The 24,179-nt window shown below is 42.9% G+C and overlaps 1 protein-coding gene across 3 annotated transcripts in view; it reads left to right on the top strand.

Annotated features, from left to right (window-relative positions):
* TGFA (transforming growth factor alpha) overlaps window positions 1-6,677 on the top strand; it is a 91,456-nt gene extending 84,779 nt beyond the window's left edge. For 2 of the 3 annotated variants that reach the window (XM_019718692.2, XM_019718678.2), the window contains exons 5-6: window positions 797-906; window positions 2,798-6,677. In XM_019718692.2, coding sequence (XP_019574251.1) covers window positions 797-906; window positions 2,798-2,805 — 118 coding nt within the window. In that variant the 3' untranslated portion in view covers window positions 2,806-6,677. The remainder of the gene's footprint in view (window positions 1-796; window positions 907-2,797) is intronic. The other variant, XM_019718685.2, reaches the window with a different exon arrangement.
* The last annotated feature ends 17,502 nt before the right edge of the window (window positions 6,678-24,179 follow it).

The following is a 24,179-nucleotide window of genomic DNA, read 5'->3' as shown; positions in this document are numbered from 1 at the left end:
CAAGGTTAGAAAGAGTGGAAATGAAGTCTTCCATGGCACCCCAAGGGAAACAGCCATCAGTGCCTCTTGGTAATGAGTGGCTTACTCAGTGCTTTCTTCTCCGCCTTCTTTTGAGTTCTCTGGTTCTTTTTTCATGCTCACTCTGCAAACTGTTCTTTCCTGCCCACAGAGGGAGGCAGGAGCGTTCATCCCAATGCTTCAGGATTCTGGGTAACATAGCTTCACCGGGAGGTTGAGTTTGCAACAACTAGAGAATGTTGGTCCTCAGAGAAGAATTTAAAGCCACTGAGATCCATGACTCATTCTCTCATTCTTTCCATGGGTCAGTTCAGCCCCTCTACGTTCCCTGCTTTGCTGCTGGCAATACCTGGAGAACACCCTCCCAAGCCCTCAAAGCCTTGCCAGCCTGAAGTGGCTGCTTTGTCCCAGTCCTGACAGCAGTTCTGAGGCTATTATTACACTTCTGGACTTACCCAGCTGCTGTTTTATGGAGCAAGCAGCCAGGTGGGTGGGTGGCCAGGCCCCTCTGACAGCTGGGAAAGCTGGAGCCAGGTTGCCCTGAGCAGAGCTGCACAAATGGAGCTGGCACTTTGGGGTACCTAACAGGTACTTTTGTTGTTGGCCAGCATCTGCCCTTAAGGCCCTCAGTCCATGCTGTGTCTGTACCTCTGGAGGCCCCCACAGGAATGCTGGTTGAGAGCCCGGAACTACCCAGTAGGCCCCTCAGGCAGACGCTGCACCAACTGGGTGCTCTTGCCAGGCTCCTGCCTACACGATGTTCTCTGTGTCTTTGCAGCTGCTGCCAGGTCCGAAAACACTGTGAGTGGTGCTGGGCCCTCATCTGCCGGCATGAGAAGCCCAGTACCCTCCTGAAAGGAAGGACTGCTTGCTGCCACTCAGAAACAGGTAAAGCCTTTTTCCCTTGGGAGACACTATTGGGTGGAAAAAATGACCACCTTCTCCAGGTCAGGGCAGTTCTAGGAGGTTAAAACAGGAAGAAGGGAGAAAAAGAAGAGGATAGTTATCCTACCAAGTCAGATTTAGTTTATTTTAAGGGATGTTTTACTCAAAAGGGAGCTCTTTTATCTTTCCTCATGACTGTGTGACTTTCAACAAGTTCCTTAACCTCTCTGAGCCTCAGTTTTCTTATTAAAAAGATGTTGTGCAAATTGTGTAAGTACTGACATAAAATACCTAGTATAGTGTATCACCAACCATAGACATGCAACGGATATTCGTTTCCTTTCCCTTGAAAAATCACCTCCTTTTTACCATCGGTGAAATGAGGGATTTGGCCTATCGAAAGTCTCTAAGGACTCTTTAAACTCTTAAGTCCTGTGACCGCCATTAGGTATACCATTGTTTCATGAACATTTTTCAATCCACAGAGAAGGTTGGACATACAGATGTGGGGCCAAACCCACAACTCTGGAGCCCTCATCTGAGCATCAGAAGCTCGGGGCTCATGGAGCCAAAATGCTCCTTTATCCAGACAAGCTGTGAAAAGTGTCACGTCAATGCGGTTCTGACCAATAGACCCCATCATAAAAGTCCTTTTGCAGGAAGTAGGGGGTCCGGAGACACTCACCACAGGCTGATCCGCCCCGAGGTGTCCTCTAGTAAGGAGTTGGCATTCCAGAAGCTCAAGGTTGCATGGAGAGGGTGGGGAGAAAAGCATCTGGGAAGTTAGAACCCTGATGCATTCCTTAAACCTCACTGTGTCTGACCTGAGGAGAACTGAAGGCCCAGGAGCACCATTTGTTACGCATTTCAAGAACCATAGTAATTGCACATGGTCAGTTATTTTTGATGCTGATCCATTAATCCTCATAACAGCCTTAAGGAGGAGGAGAGTTTGTGGGTGATGCGGGTAAACTGAGTCTGCCAAAGACCTGTGTGGAACCTACCATGAGTCTATGGGGGAGCTAGAATGAGAACCAAGGTCTTTGAAAGCCCCACTCACATCTCTCTTCTACTACCTCTGGGGGCCATGCATTGAACTAACAAAGGAAAATATTTTTATTTTGTCTTTTAGCACCAATAAAAAAATTGTTTAAGCCTTTTAAGAAAAGTTATAGTAGGTTTTTGTCCCATTTGTCTGCACGTCATCAGAGTCCTACAGGTGGAGTAAGTTTCGTCTTAATGTTACTTCTCTACCCACATTTGGGAGGACTTCAGTTTGAGCCTGGGGATGGGTCTGGCCTCCCAGAGATGGCCACTGAGGCTGAAGCCCTTCTCCCTGAGATGGCGCATACCTCCCCCATGCAGAGGGATCATGGGAGGGGCCAGGGTAGGAAGATGTCCAGGCTGACTGGACCCAGGAACTGCTGAGAACAGGGTCCGTGCTGCCTCACCATAGCACGCTCAGAGGATGCCTCAGGGCCCCCCCCCCCATTGAGAAACAAATGGGTCCATTATTGTATGGCCACTGGGGAAGCCATTCTGCCACCAGAGCCCTAGACCAGCTCTCAAGCTGCACACTTAACTGTACCTTATGGGGGAACTGGCCACAGGCTGGGTTGAATCGCCGCCAGTTGAACTGAGGCCCACACAACAGAGTGCATCCCCCAATCTTTTCCGCCACAACTCATTTTACTTTGGTTAGTTAGCCTTTCCCCTGGCGCTGAAAGCACAGTTTCAGAAGCTGCTGCCCCTGAAGTTGAACCAACAGAATTTGGACGAGGGCCTGATTGCCTGAGAGAACCTGGTGACATTGGCTGATGCGTCTCCAAGCCTGTTTTGCCAGCACGGCTGGCATCTAACCCACACTGCTTAAACTGTTTTTCCTTCCTTCCAGTAGTCTGAAGAGCCCAGAGGAGTTCGGCCAGGCAGACTGTGGCAGCCCTGAGGAAGAAAGGACTTCTTCAGGATGGCCCCACGAGGGGTGCCCGGGACATGCCGGCAGACCTTCCTACTCTGCCTGCAATCACCTGTGCAGCCTTTTTATCTTTTGTGGGCCTTCCTTCAAAGCTCTGTCAAGAATTCTGTCTGCTTGGGGTTATTCGGTGTGACCTAGAAAAGAAATCGGTGGACACAATTTAAAAACTGGTCAAAAAAGAACTGCAAAGGGTGGACTTCCTGTTTACCTAGATAAGGTGTGTGCGTTAGTCGGCGTCTGAGCTCAGGTGTGTGTAGTTGTCTTCTGCCATTCATGGATGCCAGGCTGTGTTTCTTTTTAATGGGCCTGTTTCTCCACAATGGTATGCATCTTTCCCAACACCGGAGATTCCTATAGTTGTTACAGTTTTTTCTCATCCACTTATTGGGGAAGAAGGTGGAGAAAGGGTAACTGCTTATTGTTATGTGAAGACGCCAAGTTTAAGAGGACCTGTGTCTTTCCTCTTTCCACGAGACCTTCAACCAGCCTGTCATCTTCCATAGACAAATGAAATTGAGGACCTCCCAATCATCACCACCCCTGGACATAATTTATTTATTAGATGGATGATGGTTTTATTTTTAATCGCTTAAGGTTATGTAAAAAGCATAAAACTCTTCCAGACTTCTACATTAATGATAGATGTATTGCTGGCTGCAAAAGTTATTCTGATTACAAAGGTCTGGCCTCTTTGGGACAGGTAAAGCTCAGGAAAAGCGACCCAGGAGGTACAGAGATGGAAGCAGAGGAGGAGTTGCTGATGGGAGCAAGGATTGGGGTTCAGAGGTTGTGCCATTTAAGACACAAAACAGGTCAATGCCCCCAGATACATTCCGGTGGAAAAGTTAACCAATCCAGCAGCATAGATGGTCACTTCTGCCAGGAGAGAAAGGAAGCAAGTGCCTGCATGTGCGTGTACATGGGTTAAGCATGATGCTTACTACACTGCTCCATGGTTAAACATTAACATGCTTGTGAGCCCTGCAAGTGTCTCGTTAGAAACAGAGCATTAGCTGAGCCACGGACATTTGGGGCCACATCCATGAAAGGGAGACTGGTCATTTATTTTCCATTTTGTCACTTGGTTGATTTGTTGTTTTTTGAAAGAGAAATTTAACTTTCCTATTTACTTTCAAGCGTGAGGAGAAATATTCCAGTGATTTTTTTTCTTTGTTTTTCCTTCGGGATGCTGGTTTTCGTAACAAAAACTCTAACAAGCCACTTCCACCATATGGGTCTCACTTTCCCCTCAGAGAAGGGAGGAATTGTTCTCCTGGGCTCGGCGTACATTCTGACCCACTGGCTTGCCTGTGGGAAACACTAGTTTCGTCCAACCAAACAGCGGGGAGCTCATCCCTAGGAATTTTCATTAAAATTTGGAAATAGAATGACAACGAAATATATAAACTCCTTACTTGAGGGAACTCTTTTTTCACTAAGATTTGGGAAAATGAAAGATTTCTACCTATTAACCCTTCAGTGCATAGAGCTTTATCGTGCAAGTGACCTTTAAAATATGTCAAGTTGGCTTGAAATTTCTATCAGGTGATTTTTGTCCTCTCATAATTTTTCTTCTCCAATCTCTATTTCAATGAATTTTCTCTTCGTTTCTTATGAGACGATTATATGTCCCATGTCTTAACTTCAGCACTTTTGTTGAATCATGCTGCACCCGAAGCACTAAGAGCAGAAATGGGTTCTGTTCACCAGCTGGCTCCCTAACCATGGAATTGACAGAGCTCCCAGGTTTTCATTATGAAAGAAAATAGGTTTCAGTTTGCATTTCTGGGCCAGTCCTACAGATACTGTGGGCTGAGGCTGACTATAGCATCTCACTCAGAGAACAATCCAATTGACACCGATTTATAGTTCTCAGTTTGCACTCACTTTTCCCATCAGACTCTTGTGAAAGTCTGAGATTCTATCTTAAGAAAGGCTAATGAAAGTGGAGTAGTAGTATCGCTTGTTTTTAACTTGAGGTCACGTTTTTACTTTAGGACAATCTTGCCTCAGTCTTTTGGAGATTCTTTGAGGTCTGACTGCCTTAAACAGGTATGAACTGATGTAAAAATGCTGTGGGGCTTTCTTCATCTAGTGGATGAAGGATCGGCGTCCAGTCTTCAGGTACCCAAGGACCTTTGCCCAGGTGTGAGGGAGGTGTGGATGGAACAGAGGGAACCCTCTTGGTTCCCTACGGGGACTTCAGATTTAGAGTCTAAATACTCTGGTCCTCAGACCCAGCAAGCCACAGCTGCCAGGGCCCCCTTCCATGTGCCTGCACAACCATGCACTGAACAGGCTTGAATGTGTGCTTCCCTAGAAGCACGCCTCACGTCAGTCCTCTCGAAATCAGTAGGTCTGAAAAGAGTTGGAATCAGAGGCTGGGGTCAAGGCAGGCCTGGTGGGACCTTTGTCCATGGCCCCAGGATATGACAGCCTTGCTTCTTGGGTAGTTTCTCTTCTAGAAATCAGATGGCTCACAAGCTTTGGATTCCTATGCCATTTCATAGCATTGGTACTTCTTTGGTTAGTTGTAAAAATGCACCCTTTTTAGGCTAAAAATGTGTCTAATCCATCTCTGCAGATTCCCTAGGTTTACTTGCTTCTAAGAAAGCCAAATGTTCATGATGAGTAGGGCATCATTCCCAAGACCTGACAAGCAGCCACACACCTGGGAGGGGGAAACAGTTGTTTCCCAATGTTTGTCTCAGGAGACATACCTAGAAAGACTCCATTTTTTAAAAAGGGGGGTGGGTGGGCAGGAGGTGCTTCCACATCTTTTATGGAGCCTGGATTCTCCCTGCTCTATAGGCCATGACTTCTTTAAGCATACTGGCAGGAAATTTTCTTCTAAATGTAAAGATATATAGCAGCCAATCCTGATCTGGAAAACAGCTGGACACAGGTGGAAAAAAGCAAGATATGAGCTTGCATTGTGTTCCAGCAGGGGAGGTGGACAGAATGTCCCCAGGGTCTGTTTTACTAAGAAGATGAAAGAAGTAGGATTGACACTCCCCCACCCACACTAGTGAGGGAGGGAAAGGTGTGGTTCTAGAGCTTCTTGGGAGACTGTTCTCTGCAGATGGAGAAAAGTGTCTGGTGTGTTCAACCAGGCCTTCCAGGACCAGGTTAGGTTGTCTCAATGCACATGGGCCGCTGGTTGCTTTTCCAAGCAATTTTGGCAGAAGTGGGTCAACAAGCCTCCAACACTGCTCAGGGGACCCTGACCCCTTAGTAGGATCTGGGCTTTGATTTCTCCCAACCTGCTCAGAGAGGAGGAGGATTGATTCAAAGGCCCAGGACCCAGGGGCACATCACAGAAACAGATGGACACCTATGTTTGTTCTTAATGCTTAACCTAAGACCTGTTCTCTGTAGCCACTGGTTTTACCAGGCTTTCTGACCGATCAAGTGGTACGCACACACACAGTACTGAAAAGCGACCCCTCTTTCTAGTGTGATAACTCAAGCATTCGACTTTTTATTATCTTTATTATAACAAACCTGATGCTTTCTTTTTTTATTTAGAACTTGTTACTCTGACTTCTGTATATGTTGCACTGAAAAGGTTAATATTTAATGTTTTAATTTATTTTGTGTGGTAAGTTAATTTTGATTTCTATAATGCGTTAATGTGATGATTAGCAGTTCTTTTCCTTAATACCTGAATTATACATATTTAAAGAGTAGTGAGCAATACAAAATGCATTTGTGTTTTTCAGCAATGTGCATTGTTGTCCAGTTGTACTGTACCTTGTTTGGAAGGATGAAGGAATGAACTCTGTTTTTCCTAAATTAAGACTGGAGTTTTTCTTTCATGAGATTGGGATATTGCTGAAGCAAATTAAGATTTTTCTCTGCCAATGTGGAATGATTAGAAAAAATTAGAGGCTCTTTTTCAAAATGTGGGAATCCTAAAACGAACCACTGTTGATCCCTGGGTGCTTGAAGAAACCAAATTCTCTGACGTTCTTCTCTATACATCATGTTTCATCTACTAGTTGTCCAATGATACACTAACTAATGTAAAGGAAAATATAAAACACACAGTCTCTGCCCCAAAGTAATTGAGATCTGACTGGGAAGACAGACTAACATGCAGAAAATTATTCTGGACTAATTCTAGGCAAAATACAAATAAACTGAAATTGTAAGGTAGAGAGTATATGCTAATAGCCATGCTTCTCCACATGGTGCTCAGACTAGAAGCAGCCATCACCTAGGAACTTCTTAGGAAAGCACATTTTCAGGTCCCACTCCAGACCTGTTAAACTCTAGAGGTACCGCATGCGCCCTCTACCTTCTAGGTGATTCTGATACATGCTGAAGTTTGAGAACCCCTGTGCTATACGATTCAGCGAAGAGCAAATTAGCGTGGGGTAACAGTTTTTAGGAGAAGCTTTGCAGAGGCTTTGCAGAGGCTTTGCAGAGGAAGCGAAACTTAACACACTTTACCCCTTAGCATTCAAAGGTAATAGACGTCAGAAAGTATTGTCTTGAGTAAAGACCTGCATTTATTTGGATCGTCTCTGTTCAGCTTAGTTGAAGGGAAAAAAACAGGCTTGTCCGGCTCCTGCCACACCCCCATTCACACACCCCCGTTCCCCACTTCCCAGTGTCTGTGAGGAATTGCTCTAAAACTGTCAACCCAGTTCTTACAAGCCTCGCTGCACTTGAATGGTTAAGCCTCTGCTCTTCTAGCCTGTGTGGACCTCACCATGGGCAACATATGAACAGCTCATGGAGAAGCAGCGGAGAGTGAAATAGTTGCTGAGTAGCATGAGATCCTGGTCCCCAAGGAAGCTTCAGCTCTCTATAGGCAGGAATTAGTGTGTGAAGACTATTGTCCAGGCCTCAAATGGCTTGAGATCAGCCTGATTTGCAGGAAGATGGACACCCTGGCAGCTTTTTCATCCCAAATTCCCAGGCCTGGGTTCTGTCCCTCAACAAAGCCTTTACTGACCCCTTAGGAGAGAAAGGGGGAGACCTGCTACCCACACTTGGTCTTCCCCCTCATGACCCTATTCAGTCTTCAGGGATATCTCAAGGCCTTATTTCTAACTATAGGATTTTCTACTCGTCTGTCCTATTTCTTCTCTTTCTCCCCCATTTCCAAGCCCTCTTCCTGCCAAGACTGCCTGCCTGCCAGAACCAGTGTCCAGAGGCTGTGCCTGGTCCTAGTTCCGTGCACTGGACTGTCTGGGGTGTTAGGGGACACATCCAGGAAGAAGCACCTATGAACTTTGAGTCACGCCAGACCTTCCAGGGAACCTGCAGTTGCCAACTGGAATCCACGTTCTGAACTATTTGAGCTTAGTCTGTTAGAATGCTGTTGGCCCAAACTTCAGAGCCCCGTTATGCCTGGTTTTACGCCCTGACTTCTGCTGAGCCAGTTTGGGGGTGTTTAAGTGTGACCTGGCCTTGCCTCCTCTCCAGCTCAGAGCTCCTTGTCTTGTAGCCCCCTGGGATTCTAGCACCAGCACTCTGTCTCTTCAAATTCCCTCTCCCATATTGCTCTCTGCAAGATTTGCTACTTCCGGCAGACCCTGAGGTGTCTGCTGTGGCCCTTCACCTCCAGAAATAGGGACGTGCCCATTGTCACCCACGCTGCTTCTAAAAATGCTGGTGGGTAGCCTGGTATCTCTCACCCCCGATCAACTGAATGCTGGAATCTGTAAGGGGGGGACCCTGGGCATTTTTTTTAATTTAATTTTCAATTACAGCTGATATACAATATTATTGGTTTCATGTGTATAACAGTGATTAGACATTTATATGCCTTATGAAGTGAACACCACAGTAAGTCTACTCATCTGGTGCCATATATAGTTATTACAATATTATTGATTATATTCTCTAGGCTGTACTTTACATCCCTATGACTATTTTTTTTATAACTCTGAGCATTTTTAAAAATCTCTCCCGGTGATTCTAAGCCAGTCCCTCCTGCCCTCTGAAAGGCCCCAAGAGAGAGGTTTGAAGCCTGGCACTACTAAGAGTGCTTAGCACCCACCCAGGGCATCCCACTCTGGTCCATACTTAAGTATCCTTAATACCCAGCAGATATTTAGCCCCTGGGGAAACTCAGAGAGGCTTGGGCCTCCTTTCAAGTGGGATCCTCTAAGGCAGAGAAGTGAGAAAACACCGGTGGGAACAGGGGCCCATACGGAGGACCACACTGCTGATGCCTGAGGTCATACACAAGTGGACGGTGGCTTTTTGGGAGCCAAACTTTGCAAATGGGCAGAAAAACATGGTGACATTTAGGATAAAAGGGAAACAGAGAGGAAAGAAGGTCTCTTTCCAGGGCCATTTGCCCCAATGGAAGCTTGGAGTCCTGATGTGCAGCCGCCCAGGTGCCGCGGTATGAAACGGAGGCCCTGCTGCCAGCAGTCCTCCAGGGCAAGTCCACGTCCTGTGGTGGAGCCCCTCTCAGGAGGGCAGGGGTGGGGTTGGAGTTGAGAGCTGGGAAAGGGGACATGTGGGGACAGAGCCAGGAGTGCAGTTTCTAGGCTCTCAGCCTCACGTGGAAAGGTGCTGGCTCAGGTAGTAAATGGCCATCACCTGTGATCGGATGGCCATCAGCTGTGGCTAGTTGGCTGTCAGCTGTAACCAGTGAGCCATTGGCCACTAATATAACTTCTGTGGCTACGCTAGCAGAAAAAGGGGGGCTAGCAAGAAGATGGTGGCTGAACTAACAAGAGCAGATTGCAGTTAGCACGGCGGATTGCAGCTAGCAAGTGAGGTTGGTTGGCAGAGACAAATGGATGGTGGGTTGCGGATCGTGTAGCTCCTGCTTCCTGTGTCTCCCACCCAGTCACCAGCGAGATTATAATAGTGTGACTCCCCTATCTATAGTTCTGTGAGTGTTCATTTTTGGCCTCACCATGTCCTGCGTTCTTATATGAGGAGTGGGACCAGAGGCCCCACATGACACCCTGCATGACAGAACAGCTCCACTAACCTGGGGCTGGTCTTCCCTACACATGCCAGAGAAGGATTCCTCAGGTCTGGAAATGGGACATCCCAGAAGGATGTGCGGAGGAACTGGCATCACTTAAACCTGGTCCCACCAGAACAGAGCAAGTACCACACCCTCCCCTGCAGCATGACTCTCCCACTTTGTAAAGAAGCCCCCCTCAACCAGAACACAGAGTTCTGGGCCCCAGTGGTGGGGGGAGGCCTGGACGTGAAGACCTGAGCTTGGCTGCAACCCAGCTTCTCACTGACCAGAGTATTATTACCTGCTTCTCTCAAAGCTTCCGTGCCTATTTAACTCCCGCCCGTTTAGCCCAAGGAGTTGAGATAAAAGCTTATAAACCACCCACTTGCACAGCCTGATTCTTGGGATGAAAAAATCTAGTGTGATCCTAAATGCCATTAATACCTGTATTGTCCAAGGGAGGCCCAACACCCATCCTTCAGTGACATTCATGAGAAATATTTTCAGAGAGCCAATGGCAAATGGGGCCACATCCAGAGGGTCATGGTCCCATGGTGGTTAGTAGTGGGTAAGGGGCCAGAGGAATGAGGAAACTTGTTCTCGGACAAAGGAAGGTGTTCAGTCTGGCCTTAAGGAGCAGGGCCAGGAGGCAAAACGGTTGATTTTGGCTCCATAAAGGGTTTTTTTCATCATCAGAGCTACCTCCTGGCCCTGGCAGTCTCCTGGACCAGTGTGCTTCCTAACACTGATATGATAACAGGGGACACAGGGGGGTCCTGGTGAACTGGAGCATGAGCCAGAAAATTCCTGGTGAACTGGAGCATGAGCCAGAAAATCTCTGGGGGCCCATCCACCTCCAGCATTCTGACCACCATCTCCTGCACATGAGTCCACGGGTTACCCCAGCGCTCCAAGCCTCCACCTCCCACAGTGCCATCCTGGAGTGGTCTTTATGAGCCCAGACTTGAGCCTCTGTCCTCCCCGTGTCCTGCTGTGGATCCTATGGCTTCTCAGTCCTCGCTGAGCCTCCTTCCATCCCACTTGCTGGCATTGGAGCCCCCTTTGAAGGGCACCTATGTAGGGACCACAGCCCAGATGACTACAGAGAGGGCCTCACCTGCCTTTCTCTGTCCCCAAAGACCTAGGAATGTCCATGACTTGCCCTCCCAAATCCACTCTCCACCCTTCTATGCCCTGTGCCTGGAGGCTGACCCCTGTGGATGTCTTCTCTAGGGCTCTCTTGCTATCTGACTTCAGGTTCCGCCAGTGGAAGGTCCCAGAAGAGAGGAGAGGTATTTCAGCCCCACTCCCGCCTTGCTCCAGTGCTGCCTGAAAAATTACACCCCCAGCACTAGGCTCCCAGGGCCTTCCTCCCCAGCTCCAGCTCTCAGCTCACTTCATTGCTACCACTTACTCCCCTCGTCCCTTGGGATGGGGTGGGAGAGTCAGGGATGGGGGGGGTCATGCCTTCCTACATTTGCTCATTTAACTCTGCCAATCTTCCCCACCCACCCCTAGCTCTTTAATTCCCAGGAATCCAGGAATGCTTAACCAGAACCTAAAAATGAAAATGCCTCAGGAGAGAAGCTGGTAATCTGAATTAGTGTAACTGCTTAATGAAAGTGTGGATGCCCATGAGAATGTCTGAATCTGGACTGGGAGGTGGATAGTGGGGTGAACTGGCGTGCACAGACCCCTTCTGAAGGGGGTGGTCACTTCTCACTTCCAGCCTGTGGTGGATATCTAGCAGGGTGGCCAGGTTTTCCTTTTGTTCAATAGAAGCAGGAAATCTTGACTTTTTCATAAAATATCTCCACTTCTAAATGTGGCTCCAATTTATAAACTAGTCTGTAGCCTCAGTAAAATCTGTTTGCAGGTTACCATCCATTTGCAGCCTCCACTCTCAAGCCGTTTGCTTGTCTCTGACTCTACCAGGCCCTTTCACACCTCTCAGCCTTCCAAGTTCTCTTTGCTGGGAATGGTTTTTCCTGCTTCTTTGCCTGAGCAGACTTCGGTTCCTTCAAGATCAGGCTCAGCCCTCACTCTCTCTGAAGCCTTCCTGAGGCCCCTATGCAGTCTTCCCAACACACCCAAAGCACATCCCACGTCTATGCACTGGGAAGACTTAACATTAGTAAGATGGCAATGCTCCCCAAGTTGATCTACAGATTCAAAGCAATCTCTATCTGAATATCGGCTGACGTCTTTCTAGAAACGAATGAGCTGATTCTAAAACTCATGGAATTGCAAGGGATCCAAAGTAACCAAAATAAGGGAGAACAAAGTAGGAGGCCTCAGTTCCTAATTTCAAAACTTACTACAAAGCTATAGTAATCAAGGCAGCATGGCTCTAGCACAAAGGTGGACAAAACTGATCTAAAGACTAGATCAGTGGAATAGAAAGTCCAGAAATAAAGCCATACATCTATGACTAATTGATTTTTGACAAGGGTGCCAAGACAATGCAATGGAGGAAGAGTTGTCTTTTCAACAAATGATGCTGGGACAATTGGATATCCACCTGCAAAAGAAAGACGTTTGACCCCTAGCTCATACCATATGTAACAATTGACTGAAAATAGGTCACAAACCTAAATTTAAAAACAAACTATAAGATTCTTAGAAGAAAACATAGGAGTAAATCTTGTGACCTTAGGTTAGGCAATCATTCTTAGATAGCACACCAAAAACATAAGTAACAACAGAAAAAAATGGATAAATTGGATTTCATCGTAATTAAAATCTTTCGTGCATAAAAGACCATCGAGAAAATGAAGACAATCCACAAAATGGGAGAAAATATTTTCAAATCATATCCAATGAGTCAAGTATCTAGACTATATAAAGAACTCATCACAATAAAAAGACAACCCAATTTAAAAATGGGCAAAGGATTTGAATAAACATCTCTCCAAAGATATACAAATGGCCAACACGCACATAAAGAGATGCTCAACATTATCAATCATCAGAGAAATGCAAATAAAACCACAGTGAAATACCATTTCACATCCACTAAGGTGGTTAGCATCAAAAAGTCAGGTAGTAACAAGCGTTGGTGAGGAGTGGAGGAATTGAAATGATCATACATTACAGGTATGATACAAAGTGATATAACCACTTTGGAAACAGTTTAGCAGTTCCTAAAATGATTGATCATATAGTTACTACAAGACTCAAATTCTGCTCCTAGGCATAAACACAAAAGAAATAAATATGCCCACACAAACTTGCCCATGAATGTTCACAGCAGCATTACTCTTAATAGCTAATTAGAGAAAAAAAGCAAATGTCCATCAACTGATAATGGATTTTTTTTAATGTGGCATATCCATACCATGGAACATTATTTGGCAAAAAAAAGGGTGGGGGATGAAGTACTACTGGGTTTCCCCCAAAATAAGACAAGGTCTCATATTAAGGTTTGCTCCACAAGACGCATTAGGGCTTGTGTTCAGGGGATGTCATCCTGAAAAATCATGCTAGGGCTTATTTTCTGGATAGGTCTTATTTTCAGGGAAACACGGTAGGAGGTGTTATGACATGAATGAATCTTGAAAACACACTAAATGAAAGAAGCCAGTCACAATATACCACGTATTGCATGATTCTACTTACATAAAATATATAAATTTAATATCTAAAATAGGCAAATCCATTCAAGGATTGGGAGAGAGAAGAAGAGAATGTCTGCTAATGGGTGCAAAGTTTCTTTTTGGGATGTTGAAAGTGTTCTAAAATTAAGCAGTGGTGATGGTTGCACATTTGTAAGTATACTAAAAATGGCTGAATTGTGTACTTAAAAATGATGAATTTTATGGTACATCAGATACATCTCAATAAGACTAATATTAAAAAAACAAAAGATCCCATTACATATAAAAGGAAAAACAATCAGATGAAAAATATCATTGAACTAAAGAAATGGATTGGGATTTTGATCGTTTTTTGTCTCAATACAAATATACTTTTGCTGAAAATACTGTTGCTCAGCATAATGAAGATAGGGCTCAACATTCAGGACAAATTGGGTAGAAACAAATAATTTGTAATATTTTTCTTATAACTGATGAGAACATAGATCTAAATAATATATGGCTAACTACTTATTCATGGAATCCAGTAGGTGTTGTTGGTTTGGGATTTTTGGTTTTTAACATGAGGAAAGAATTTTTGGACATATGCTCATATTAGACATTGGGGATTATTTTGCATTGAGAAGATTCTTGAAAAGTTTACTGTAAACAGGTCATACATTGTTGTCATGCAGCAGCCTACCCATCTGTCTCCTCGTACCTGCCCCTAAAGAAAGGAGAGTCTGTGAGATGATCCTTTCAGGGACTTTGCTTTACCTTTGTGCTTGCACCTTATGTCTCCCTGTTTGGCCCCAGAAAGATGGCTGGTCAGCCAATGACGAGTAAGACCCCCCACGGGGGGGTGGGGAGGGACACAACTCAAGCCAGGTGCAGTCAAGTGGGGACCAACAGGAGAACCACGGGGTTCAGAGGTGGGCCCAGACCCCCACATTCCCCTGGCTAAGGAGAGCCTCTGCCTCTGTGGCTGCATTCCTTCCCACAACCTGCAGGGGAAGTGATTCAATGGTGTGCTCTCCATCTATTCATATGCATATAGGTTTTGTCCCTTGGAGAAGTACATACATCCTGAGACTTATGGTTCTGCTGCCTGTAGGCAAGGGTGATTGGCTTGAATCAGTTTCCTATTATGATGTGTGGGATTCACAGATCTTGAGATTGACAACTCTATCTCCTTTACTTCCTCACCTAACTAATAAAAGCTATGTGTAGGCCCGATTTGCTGAGGCTAGAGTCCCTTGGCCCCTCTTGCACACTATTCTTGGCTGTCTTTCTTAACCCTATGCTGCCCTCGCTCCCCACAACCCTCATCGGTGGGATGTGACAACACATCAGTCAGTCACATAACTACAAACAGAGCTGCTCTACGTTGATGTTAGCATAGGACTTCTTATGAAACTTCCATGGTGGCGTCATTCAGCAAGGAAACAGAATTTAAATACTCTGTCACTAAAATGCTAGAAAGAGAACGCATGATGAATGTAGTAATTAACTCTGTATTCTAGATTCCCACTCTAGCTTGACCCAGACAGTTCCATTCACAATGGAACTGTCTGCACAACATGGCAGGCTGCTGCACTGCACAGAGGTTTTGTGGCTCACTAGTGTCTTGACGCAAATACAATTTTTGTTAATTATGGGGGCAAAAATTATATTGTTCATGTCATCTGATGAAAAGTCTCCACCTCAGCTCACTAGTTAAAAATGGGATCAATTCTTGATAGTTTTCTTTGTCAAGACAGTACTTCCAAAATGACTTTGAAGGGAATTAACAAGTTAATTCCTCAAACATATGGTTTGATTTGTCCATTCTAAAGAAATTACGTCTTTGGCGAACTTATCTCACAATAACCTGGCTCATTTCCTACACAAAAATCAGTCTTCTCATAATGAAAGTGATAATCTGAAGTTCATCCTTAAATTGAGAAAGTAAAGGTTGAATTCCACAAATGAGCCCATTATTAAAGTTATGAAAATGAATTAACATTGCTCAGTTGTCTTTCCCAATTAATATTGATGGTGTGGATGAAGAACTACAAAGTTTTTAAAATCTGGCACTGAAAACTAAATAAGAAGACATTGGTGTACCAGAATTCTATTAAGTGTTCCTGTCATGATTACCCTAATTATTTAAAAAATACATGTGCAGACACCACCTCTGTTTAGGAATATCATACTTTTAAACATATAATTTTCATTATGAAAACTAAGTTTCACTACCAGGGAAAGGCTTCAAGACTGAATTCTGCCTTCACATTATTAAAAGGAAAATGAGACCTATCTTTGAACTCTTGATACAGAAGTTAATAAAATTGGAATTCATGTTCTACGAAGAAGGAATAAGAAACTGAGAAGACAAAAACAAACACAAATGGATATACTACATTTTATTTAGCCATATGGCTATTGATAGACATTCCATTTGTCCTAGTTCTTTACTTCCATAACAATGTCACACATAAATTCTGCATAAATCTGTACATACAGTTACTTTCATTTCTTGGATGGAGTCGTACGAGTGCATAAGAATGGCTGAGTCAAAAAATATATACCTGATTAGAGGTATATTTGGCTACCAGAAACAATACTGTTCCTATATTAATACCAGTACTAATAGAGGCTTAAACAAATAACTTGTTTATCTTACAAAAGGGTCTGGAAGTAAGTAGGAGTGGGTATTGGTTGAGGATCCCAAGCTCTTACGTTTTTCTGCTCTGCTATCCTTAGTATGTTGACATTGTTTTCATGTTTGTCTCCTCCTGGTTATAAGAGCTGCCACAAGTCCAGACATCAATCCTATTTATATTCAAAGTAAAGGGAAAGAGGTAACAACACCCACATTTGGAGCTTGCATCAGCAAAGCAAAGGCCTTCCCAGAGATCCATAAGGCAGTCTTTGCCTCTTATATTGACCAGAACTGGGTTTATATGACCACCACAAGTTGCAAGGGAGACGGGGAAATTGAGTAACTGGAAAACAGGATTGTTATGATGGCTTGCATCAATTACAATTTATTACCTTGCTTCCAGAAACAAAATTAGGATTCTATTGTCAAGGAAGGAAAATACTGTGGATATTGAATAGACAACTAACAGTGCCTACCACACTATATATTTTTTTTAAATAAATTTGTTGGGTAACTCGTTAATAACATTATATACATTTCAGGTGTACCACTTTATAATACATCATCTGTATATTCCATTGTGTGCTCACCACCTAAAGTCTAATCTCCTTCTGTCATCATATAATTGACTCACTTTACCCTTTTCATCCTCCCCCAATCCTCCTTCCCTTCTAGTAACCACCATGTTATTGTCTGTGTCTATGACTTTGTTTTGTTTGTTGCTTTTTGTTTTATATCCCACATATGAGTGAAATCATGTGGTTCTTGACCTTCTACATCTGATTGATTTCATTTAGCAAGATACTCTCAAAATCAATCCATGTTGTCGCAAATGGTAATATTTCATCTTTCTATGGCTAAGTAGTATTCCATTGTATACTCATATATGTACCACATCTTTATCCAGTCATTGGTCAAAGGACACTTAGGTTGTTTCCATGTCTTGGCTATTGTGAATAGTGCAGCAATGAACATAGGGGTACATATATTATTTAAATATATATTGTCAGGACTATTTCCAAATGAATTGCAATCATTCACGCTTCTATCATAGGAAGACTGCCCATTTTCTGCATCATTGTCAACCCTAGTGTGGGGACAGAGCCACGAGTGCAGTTTCCAGGCTCTTGGCCTCACGTGGAAAGGAGCTGACTCAGGTAGTAAATAGCCATCAGCTATGGTTAGTTGGCTGTCAGCTGTAACCAGTGAGACGTTGGCCACTAATATAACTGCTGTGGCTACGCTAGCAGAAAAAATGGGGGCTAGCAAGAAGATGGTGGCTGAGCTAGCAAGAGCAGCAGATTGCAGTTAGCAGGGCGGATTGCAGCTAGCAAGTGAGGTTGGTTGGCAGAGACAAATGGATGGCGGGTTGCGGATTGTGGCTCCTGCTTCCTGTGTCTTCAACCCAGCCACCAGCGAGACTATAGTGGTATGACTCCCCTATCTATAGTTCCATGGGTGTTCCTTTTTGGCCTCACCATATCCTGCGTTCTTATGTGGGGAGCGGGACAGGAGACCCCGCGTGACACCCTGCACGACACCTAGATGTAATAAACTTTTCATTTTTGCTGGTCTGATATCTGAAAAAGTATAATGATGTTTTTATTTGCACTTTCCTGACAATTAATGTGATTGAGCATTTTGTCATATGATAATTGACCATTTGGATTTCCTCTTCTCTGAATTATTATTTATATTCTTTATTCAATTTGACTTTTTCTTTTCCTTATTACTTGTTAATATCACACAAAAGATTTGACAACTTTTCTGTCATTTGTAGTACAAATACTTTCCCAAAGCATTTGTCATCTTTTGACTTTATTTATAGTGTCTTTTGCCATGCTAAAAAACGTTGTGTGTAGCCAATTTTATTTATTTTTTCTTAATTGGTTCTGGGTTTCCTGTCTTGCTTAGAAAAGTCTTCCTTTTCTCCTTCCATGAATTAAGAATCTTTCCAAAGCTCAGAAAGCTACTCATTTCAAATTTGAAGCAAATATGACCGGTATCCAAACAACAGAGAAAAAAAGAATTATAGCTTAGTCTCATTTGTAAATGGATATTTTAAAATCCCAAATACAATTTTAGATTTTTAATTTGAAGCATATTGTAAGAAAAAGTATCATAACCAATAGGGCATATCCCAGATCTACAAGGATGAGGGGCAGCTAATAATACATTATGATAAGTCAAAACCCAATCCCCATTTCCAATGAAAGATATGAAGTATAGTAGGAAGAGGCCACTACCTTAACAGGATTATCTTTTCAAACCAATAGCCACTATCACTCTTAATAGTGAAACACTAAATTATTCATTTTAAACATCATGAACTTTTCACTATCGTCATGGTTATTCAGCATTATTTGGAAAGCTCTGTCTAGTACAATAAGCATGCAACAGAAAGCAGAAATATAGGACAAAGAGGAAACATTACCATGATTTAATTGTATACTTAGAAAACCCTAGCAAAGCAACTGGAATTCTTGAAATAATTGAAAGAGTTCAGTATATTGATTAAATATAAACTTTTCAGTAATTGATAACATTCCAGTTCTCTGTCATTTCCTCTCCTTCACCATCCTGACCAACCTAGAGGTGTTTTGTTTTGTTTATAAAATGATCTCGTGATATCTTACTCCATTTCTTGTGTTCTTATCCCAGACTGTGACTAAACATCCGTTAGTGTGACTGTCTGATTAATGTTGGTCTCCCCCACAACATTATACAATCCATGAATGCATGATGTATCTGTCTTTGCACACCATTAAAATCCCAGAGTATAGAACCTAGCACATGACAGTTATTCAACAAAGATTTGCTGCATGAGATCCTAGGGGGATCTCATTAACAACAGAAATAGATAAATAAAATATCTGGAAATTACCTTAATGAGAAATATGCAGAATGTGTATGAAGAAACTATTAAACTTTAATCAAATATATATTTTTAAATAGAGAGATCATGTTCCTGATTTTTAAAAATATTGTTAAGTTTTCATTTCTCCCCAATGTACAATAGATTTGATACAATTCTAATCAAAATCCCGATGGGAATTTTTGATAAGAGAAATTTACTAAATTTTATATAGTAAAAATGGCAAAGAAAAATTTTAAAAATGAAAATGATAGAAGTAAAATTCTGAAAGACTAAAACTTATAAAATTGTAATAAAACAATGTAAGCATGAGAAAAGAATGCAATATTATATGGGTCTATGATGCATACATATATTAATTTAACAACTTAATAATGGGAAAGTAGTATAAAATGGTAAAGTACAGAAATTAAGTGAGAAAGGATTTTTCAACAAATGGAGCTTAAAAACTGTTTAGAAAATCATTTTAAATCCTCACCTTTATACCAAACCCACAATAAATTAGAGGGAGTAGAGTGAGATATAAAAATTCAAAACATGGGAAAGAAGTTAAAAAATAGAAGTGAGCATTTACCAAACCTGTGGAAAGGGGGGACTTTCCCAACTTGGAAGTGACCGAAAATATCACAGAGGAAAACATGACTTCCTAGATACAAAAATTTAATCTTCTATATGTAAAAACAAAAAGGCAAAGAATAGAAACATAATTGCTACCGATTTAACAAAAGGACAATCTCTCTTATACAAGGAATTCCTTGTATAAATTGAAATGTATGAAAACTGGAAAAGACAAATGGGAAAGACTATGAATACTCAATTAACAAAAAATTACTATTAATGAACAAACCTGAGAAAAATTCAATCTTAACTGCTAAATACAAATTTAAACTGAATCCCATTTTCCTTCTACAAAATTAGTGAAGATTAAAAATAAGGTCCAGTGCTGGTGAGAGTGTGATGAAAATGGCCTCTCATATATCCACAGTTGGATTATAAATGGGTAAAATTCTTTTGGAAAGAAACTATATCAAGACCATTAAATATGATTTTTTATTTCATAATTCCACACTGTCAAAAGCTAATTCCCAAAGACTTAAAAGACCTTGTCTTTCGAAAGTTATTCACCATATTATCACTTGAGCAAAAATCAAAAATAGACTCCATGTCCAATAAGTAAATTATTATGCCTTATCACTCAATGGATTATAATGCAAATATTTAAAATAATATTTATGAAGACTAATGCTATGGTAAATAGTTATGGTTTAATATAAGGGGCAAGTTGCAGAATTGCATGTACAGTATGACAATTATGTTAAAAGTAAATTCTGTAATTAAAAAAAAAAACACGTAATAGTGACTAGACTCCAGCTTAGATGATGTTATAATTTTTGCTATCATTTTCTATATTTTATCAATTATAAAAATAAACATTTAAAAAGATAACTGATATTTGAATGGCTGTGCTTAAAAATTGGTCCAATATTTTATTTTACAGTTAATTCCTATGAACATGTTTCCATGGTCAAGTACATGGGTTTGTGATTAAGTCCTGACTCACCACTGTAGACTTTGGGCAGGGTACTTAATTCTTCTGGGCCTCAGTTTCCTCATTAAAATAAGAATATTAATTGTACTTAACTCAGGGATGTTTTGTAAGGCTTAAATGAGTTAATGCACAAAAGCTTTTAGCCCAAAGATTGGCGCATAGCAAATGCTCAATAAATAGCGACTGTATTAATTATCAGCAATACAAATAACAGGCCTTACACTTCTGTTCGTCTTGCTGGTTTCACCCTGATTGATCCCTGAGAATCATGTTACATACATACAAAGCAGGAGCTCACTCGCAGGGGTGTTGGGAAGGATCTTTGCAGCGGGTTCCCACTACCATGTCAAGTGTCAGTTAAGAGAACACAGTAGAGACGAGGGGAGCCAAGTGTTCACAGGGGAGCTGGGCCAGCCAGGTTTCATCATGCCAGCTGCCTGGGAAATGCATCGAGACCTGTGCCCAGCAACTCTGCAGTCATTGCACAAGGCACAGGGAACACACCCTCAGGGAGATGCACGTAGTCACAAAGCAGGTATAGTGTGTCTGCCAGGGCCCCCCACCCCTAAACCAGAGGGCAGTGAGAGGTGACAGACACAAAGATGAGACTCAGAGACCATGTGACAACCTCATTCCTGAGGACCTCAACAGGCCCTATGCACACACACTCCTAGGTGGCCCCGAAGCACCTGCCCTGGAGGAGACATCTAGAGGGCCTCAGAGTGCTGACTAACTGGTGGAAATTGCTGCTCAGTGAACACTTCGAGTCGCCCTTCCAGGACTGGACATGGATTTGCCTAGATCCTTTCTTCTGCTCCTCGTCCAGCCACCTGAGAGGAACATTACGAGTATAGAAGCTTCCTACTAACTCCCAGAGCCCCTAAGGAGCCCAGGAGCATGTGTAGCTTACACCTCGGAAGGGCCCAATACTTAAACTTTCCTCAAAAGAATCACACTCGAGGCATAACTTAGGTTTCATTTTAGTTCCACTTAAAGATCTGCCGCGACAGGCTTAGGCTTGGTCCTCTGCCTAGATTTCTCTCTGCTGGTTTTTATCCTTTCCCGTCACCACCCGCCACCACCCTGCTCCCAAGTGTGGAATGCAGGCATTCTACAGCTGTAGCATGACAGGTGACATTTCAGCCTAACATACAGTGAGCGAACAGAGCAACCTGCCAAGATTCACGAAGGACTTCTATTCTGACAGAATTTTTAAGGCTACATGAGACATGGCCCTGGCACTGGACTTAAACATCACCATTCAAAAGTAAGTTTGCAGAGAGCTTTTAACGATGAAGGGAAATGCTCACAATCTAACATTAAGAACGAAGGCTGTAAGTGGGAAAGAAGACTGTAAGAGGGAAAAATGATTAAGGAAAAAGATTAAAAATTAGTGCTTTTCGGGGCAACTGATTGTCTTAGTGGTTAGAGTGCCGTGCTCATAACACCAAGGTTGCCGGTTCGATTCCCACATGGGCCAGTGAGCTGCGCCCTCCACAACTAGATTGAAAACAACAACTTGACATGGAGCTGATGGGTCCTGGAAAAACACACTGTTCCCCAATATTCCCCAATTAAAAAAATATAGTGCTTTTCTGTATAGCAGGATGTGATTTTTCTTCTTTATGCTTTTCTGCATTTTCTGTAGTGTGATTTTTAATCCAATTATCATGTTTCTCACCCAGACCAGAATTCAGCATCTGTCCTTCAAAAGCTCAAGCTCCTGCCCCCCGTCTCCCTGCATCTTCACCCACTTGTTCTGCATTCCTAACCCCAAAGGCCTCCGTACCCATGTTCTACTTTAGATATGTGTCCCTACAATGCACATGCTCAACAAAGCAAAGGGATAGATAAAAAAAAAAAAAAAAAAAAAAAGTTTTATCATGTTTCAGGCTTATCTTGCAAAATCAGAAGACCTGTCATACTGTTCCAGGATTCTCATATGGCAACAGTCACTTGGTGCCTTCTATGGTCACCCCCTTTCGACGGACTACTCTTTGTAGTTCCACATCCCCCAGTATCACTTATTGTTTCTCCAAGCTGGAAATTGAGTATTAGGTTGTTTATCAATAGAGAACTTTTTCTTTTCCCATTTCCATTATAAAAATGAAAGGTAAACCAAGAGGTCAATCTGCATCAAAAAAATCAAAGAGTACCTTTCTCCAATGAAATAAAGACTAGTCCTACATATTTAATCAGCTAACACAGGCCTATTTCATTCATTTACATCAGATGTCTGACCTCTAACTAGATGGTGGCCAAGATGCGTTTCCAAGTTGGATGCTCATGACTTCTGGATGTGCTGGGTACTCTCTAGCATAAAATGAGAGTGGAAGAGAGGCTCTCGGGCTCATGTTCTAGCTCCTGGCCCCCCACTTCATTAGAGCAGGCTACAGATTTGGTGTTAATAATACACCCCGCAGTATGCAGGCTTAACCTTGGGGAAATCAGACAAATGAATAGTGCCTACTGTGACCCCAGGACTGCAAGCCAGGAAAGTCATCCTACCTACATTGGGCTGCAAGTAACTGATGACCCAACTAGAAGTGACCTAAATGAAGTGAAGCATCTGTCCTGAGCGTGTGAGAAGGTGAACAAACAGCACCATTGTAGCAAGAACAAATGAGGAATGACTGATGGATGGATGAGTCATGGCATTTTCCACATTACCTACACACACTTCAAGGCCCACCTCAAGTTCACCTGCCTCTGGTTACCCAGCCCGAAAATCCCAGCTCCTTTGAACCAACAGGGCAGATTGCCTGGATATCTTCTTTGTAATTAATAACACAGTCTTGTGGCATTTCTTGAGTATGTTTGGCACAGAGACAAGTCAATCCTCACATAACAGATGAATGGGTGGATAGATGAATGAATGAATGGTTATAGGATTAAACTAACCAGAGGGGGATGTGACTGGAGGAAGCCAGGAGGTCAATGCATTCATTCAGGAAAGGGAGAAAGGACTTAAGACTATAACCAAGGATAATAAGGATTTTAAAAATGGATCGTATTTGAAATATTTTGTAAGGTCTAGTCCCTGGTGGCAGGTGGGGGAGGGGAGGGGTTGGGACGAGTTGGCAATGCCTCGGTTTTCTAGCTTAGACTCTAATTCTATTCATGGGAGTGGGAAGTCAGGGGCTCCTGGGGTCTTGACAGTACCTTCCTCTTTCTGCCATGGCTCATTAAGGCTTTGGGTACAAGATGATACTTTCTGGAGGACAGGATAAAGAGCCCAGTAATGAGATTAAAGTCAAGATTGTGGCAATGGGGCAGAGACAGAGCACATGCCAACGAGGGCTGATATTTGGGTGATATCTATCCCTGGCAACTCCCTGAATGCAAACAATTGCTCAAGTCCCATGGAGAGGGGTCCTCTCAGCTGCTGGGCTGGGCTTCTGTCATATGAATTCTGGTGCCAGACTCAATATCCAGGCAGAGGACATAGCTCCATAAGTGAGCCCTGCGAAGCACTGAGGTCACATGCTGCTGGGAAGGGACAGTTCCAAACACTGCAGCAGAAAGTGGGTTGGGAAGAGCCCCAAACTTTTAATCAACCTGATTGACCTGACCACTGTATTTTAAGTTTTTTTAGCTTTAAAACAAGGAAAAAGGAACAGAGTTATTTGGAAGATGGTGCTCCATGATTTGAAGTGTGGGAGAAACTGCAACGAAATTATCTCCAACTGAGTTGAAATGTCTCTAAGAATGAAAA

The sequence above is a fragment of the Rhinolophus sinicus genome, linkage group LG05, assembly GCF_036562045.2.
Source record: "Rhinolophus sinicus isolate RSC01 linkage group LG05, ASM3656204v1, whole genome shotgun sequence".
NCBI lineage: Eukaryota > Metazoa > Chordata > Mammalia > Chiroptera > Rhinolophidae > Rhinolophus > Rhinolophus sinicus.
The sequence above is the reverse complement of the archived record's forward strand: the minus strand, read 5'-3'. Positions and strand labels throughout refer to the sequence as shown.